Source organism: Engystomops pustulosus, chromosome 8, assembly GCF_040894005.1.
Source record: "Engystomops pustulosus chromosome 8, aEngPut4.maternal, whole genome shotgun sequence".
NCBI lineage: Eukaryota > Metazoa > Chordata > Amphibia > Anura > Leptodactylidae > Engystomops > Engystomops pustulosus.
Window position 1 is genome coordinate 45225604 of NC_092418.1, and position 3983 is coordinate 45229586.

At 37.1% G+C, this 3983-nt stretch overlaps 1 protein-coding gene across 1 annotated transcript; it reads right to left on the minus strand.

Moving 5' to 3' along the window:
* Positions 1-1166: 1166 nt before the first annotated feature.
* On the minus strand, positions 1167-2013 carry LOC140076213 (hemoglobin subunit alpha-2-like). Its single transcript, XM_072122723.1, has 3 exons — positions 1854-2013; positions 1491-1695; positions 1167-1392 (listed from the first exon to the last, which is right to left on the minus strand). Exons 1-3 carry the CDS (start codon positions 1946-1948, stop codon positions 1264-1266), a joined length of 429 nt encoding a protein of 142 aa, XP_071978824.1. The 5' UTR covers positions 1949-2013; the 3' UTR covers positions 1167-1263.
* Positions 2014-3983: the final 1970 nt, after the last annotated feature.

The following is a 3983-nucleotide window of genomic DNA, read 5'->3' on the forward strand; positions in this document are numbered from 1 at the left end:
CCGCCGTGCCACAGTGCAGCGGGCACACGGCAGTGGGAATGTAGCCTTAGAGGCAAGGGCTAGGAGGTAGACAAATGATAGGAACCCTTAGGGGCGTAACTACAATTGTAGAAACCATAGCAACCGCTAGGGAGACCAGCAGTGTCAGGGGGCCCCATTATCCGACCCAAAAAATAGGGGATGTGCACCATTATATACTTCTTGTGCTGCCCATTGTATAGCATAATATGTATATAACAGATATGTGATGTATATATGCTGTGTATGTGTGTGTATCTGTGATGTGTTTATGCTGTATGTGTATATGGTGTATGGTGTGTGTATATGTTGTATGGTGTGTGTATATACTGTATGTGTGTTTGCATGCTGTATGTCTGTATATGGCACTGTATGTGAGTATATGCTCTATATGTCTGTGAGTGTATAAATGTGTGTGTAAATAATATGTATATTTTTAAGTGGGAAGGGGGGCGGCATTTAGAAGTCTGCTATGGGACCCTGCGTCTCCTAGTTGCACCCCTGGGAAACCCATTACTGAAACAAAGGAAAGGCTATGCAGCGGCTAATGATAGGGCCCCCCAGAACTGATACATTCAGAAGAAAGACCTCAGTAGTGGGCTAACATTTAGAAAAATGTGTACATGGGAATATAAGAAATTTGTAAACAAGATCAGAAAATATTTGCATGCAGCTACGTAAAATCCCCTCTTAAGTTATTTACCCTATACACCCCAGGATGATTTTGGTTTTGGCAACTGACTATGTTTCCTATGGGATCTATCTTATGTATGTGAATATTATTGTAAAGGGTTATTCTAGTAATTTACAAAATTGGTGGATAACTTCCTGGTCAGTGACTGACAAATGGGATCCCCATTAATCATATAGTGGATAAAAGATTATTATGTACACTGAACAGGAGATAAACTCATAAATCCCCTTCAATTGGATTAGAAATATTAGGACGATTATAAATGTTTAGGCTCTTTTGTATTTCTTTGCTAGTACATGGTTGTACAGTGGTTTGTTACCCCTTATGTGTCTGTATTCATAGGGAATAAGGAATATTTAATACAATTTGTTATTGATTCTCCTCCTTAACTCTCTGTGTTAACCTTACACTTATCAGCTATGTAAAATATATAAGAATAACAAGGGACAAGTACTGAGAAAGTAATCCACTTTATTTTATTTCATCAGTCAGATGCCACAATTAGTCATTGGTTTATGATGTTGATGAAACCACTGACACGCTTGATGTATTTAACGGTACTTGGATGTCAGAGAACATCCAACTACAGCCAAGAACTTGTCCAGAGCCTCATGGGTGAGACAATCAAACTTGTCAGGAAGGTGGATTGCAATTGTCACCAGAATGTGATGAGCCAGGAGCTAGAAAAGAGAGAAACACAGAAGTACAATAAGTCAATGTGTTACATGATCAGTCAATAGCACAAAGGTTTTAATACATTTACTATAAAAAAACGTACTGGGAAATTTCCTGGGTCCACTCTCATGTCGTAAGCATGGAGTTCACTTAGCTTACAAAGGGCTCCATCAATGTTGTCCAGGTGTTTTACTGTTTCAGTCAGAGCATCAAGTACTTTCTTGCCGTGAGCTTTAACATGGGCAGAATCCTTGGAACAATCAAACTTTGGAAAGTAGGTCTTGGTTTGAGGATTGGAAAGGAACATCCTGAAAAGACATTTACATTTACACATGTTAAAGTTAGCAATTACAAGGCCCCATACAAGAAACAGCATTTGGTGCAAAAGAGGACAACATTAAAATCTGACAATCCCCATGACCCATCCCCCTATATCACACAATAAATGAAACCGCATGTACCGTACCTGTACAGAGCTTCTCCTCCATACTCAGCAGCATGCTGTGCTATGCATGGCCAAATGGCCTGGATGTGTGCTTTGTCATCAGCGTTGAGAGCCATGGCTGGTTCTGTGACAATTGAGTAGTGCAGACCAATGTCTACAGCCCCATAAATTCAGCTTTTTATTTAGTTCTGATGCTGGGTATCAACATGAGGTATACACCCCCATCTTCATCTATTGGATTAGCCGCCCGAGTAACTCCTCCTGGACCTACCATAGCTTCCACACCCAACTACCTTGGACGTAATCCAAAAAAAAGCCACCCAGCACAGTTTTAATATTTTCTAATTCAAGAAAAAAAAAATAGTTACTAATAGAAAGTATTATAGTATTAAACTTGCACCTTAAGGTACATTTTTAGATTATGTATGTTTTTTGTATACAACTACCTCAAATGAATGGACAGAATAGATATATGGTTCCCACTGAATGTATTCCATATACAATGAAAAAATAAAAATATGGAAAATATCAATATACATTGTATAAAGATATAAATTAAACAACTACTAGAGACCCTTCATAGAGTTAAACAACTGAAAAAAGCATCTTTATTTAGAGCCGAGAGGTATAAAATGTTTTAATAAATGGTAAACTATGAAAGTATTCATCTCCTGAATACTGTATATTTAGTACAACTGATAGAGGGGTTAACACCCTGCATATGGGCTGGCAGTGCTGATCATCACTGGTTAAATCTAAGATGCTAAATACTAATACATACACATAAATATGCATGTGTAGATGTATTAATAGCTAAAATTTTTATGTTTCTAACATTTGGATTAGAACAATGCTCTTGCTCTTTTGAATTCTTTGTATTTGCTTTTATGAGTTTTTAGGCATCAAAAGTAGCTAGAAATAAATTATCTGTCTGGTCTGCTGTTGATAACTCAGCCCGAAGATAGAAGGCGGTTAGTTTCTAGTGTAAATATGTACAGATACTGTATGACAGTTATGAGCTTTTCTATTTCAGAACTAGCATTAGTTGTCATTTTTATGATTAAAATTTTTATTCTTTTTCAAAAGATATGCATTAATGGTATTCAAAGGTTGACTACAATTGTACAGCATAATTAAAGACTTAGTAAAAGGAACAAAAACAACTGAAGGAAGCACAGGGTGACTTATAGAGCTTATTCTCTGAAGGGATATATGTACATCTCACAAATCGATGGAGTGAAAGCCAAATATGATTACAGGTAAGGACCCATAGAACTAAAGAGTGAGGAAATCTTTATAGTATTACCATACTAAAAGGATCTGTTAGCCTAGAGTACCTCTTATTAATAAAGGCATTGGGGGACATATATCACGGCACTAGTACTCTGGTGTCCTGATGTATACGGTGGTCAGCTTACGCCTGTGTATAATTCTATGTCAGACACTGCTTACACAGAATTGCACCATAACCTCCTTTATGCCCCTCCATGTCCACTTGGCGTTGAGTTAACGTAAATGGGGTAATAATTGTAATGTCTGGTGGTTCGCTAGAAGCAAGTCCTGAACACTGGCGAACAAGCACTGGTAAATGTCCCCCACTGAGAGGACACAATTCTGGATTCAAACCAACAGTTGTTAACACATGGTTATTATTTCTTTAACCAAAGGAAGCCTGTCGCTCTTCCAATTTGTGATCTAGTTGCAATTAATGATGTTTTATTATGGTTCTATTGGGGGAAAACAAAGTTAGCTAAGCCTATTGATAAGAGGGCTTATTGGGGTATCAGAATAACCTGTATAGCCCCAAATGGAGAAGATAACGTTATTTAGTTATTTACCCTTTTTCATATACAAAGAAGGTGGGAGCAGTCCCACCAAATATGTTTCAAGGTCCCTATCTCTCTGCACCTCCAGCATTATTAGTAATTTTACATGTGTCTATATCTATATTATATGTGTACTATGCATTATGTTTCTGTTTTTCTCTTGTCTCTTAAAAAAGGGATATTAATACTCTGAAAAGGGTAAATGTCTAAGATGATTATCATTAGCTACTTAATAAAGAGTTCCTGATCACCAATATCAAATCCAATATAAGTTCCACTTCTATTTGTATTGAAACAAGTTACATCTTGCCCAAATAATAAACCC

What these genes read in the sequence shown, in the direction of transcription:
- LOC140076213 (XM_072122723.1), bottom strand. Translation starts at nt 1,948, where the DNA reads ATGGCTCTCAACGCTGATGACAAAGCACACATCCAGGCCATTTGGCCA. An exon ending in GGAGGAGAAGCTCTGTACAG is followed by an intron (nt 1,696 to 1,853) that starts GTACGGTACATG and finishes ATGTCTTTTCAG; the next exon opens with GATGTTCCTTTCCAATCCTC. An exon ending in TGGACCCAGGAAATTTCCCA is followed by an intron (nt 1,393 to 1,490) that starts GTACGTTTTTTT and finishes TCTCTTTTCTAG; the next exon opens with CTCCTGGCTCATCACATTCT.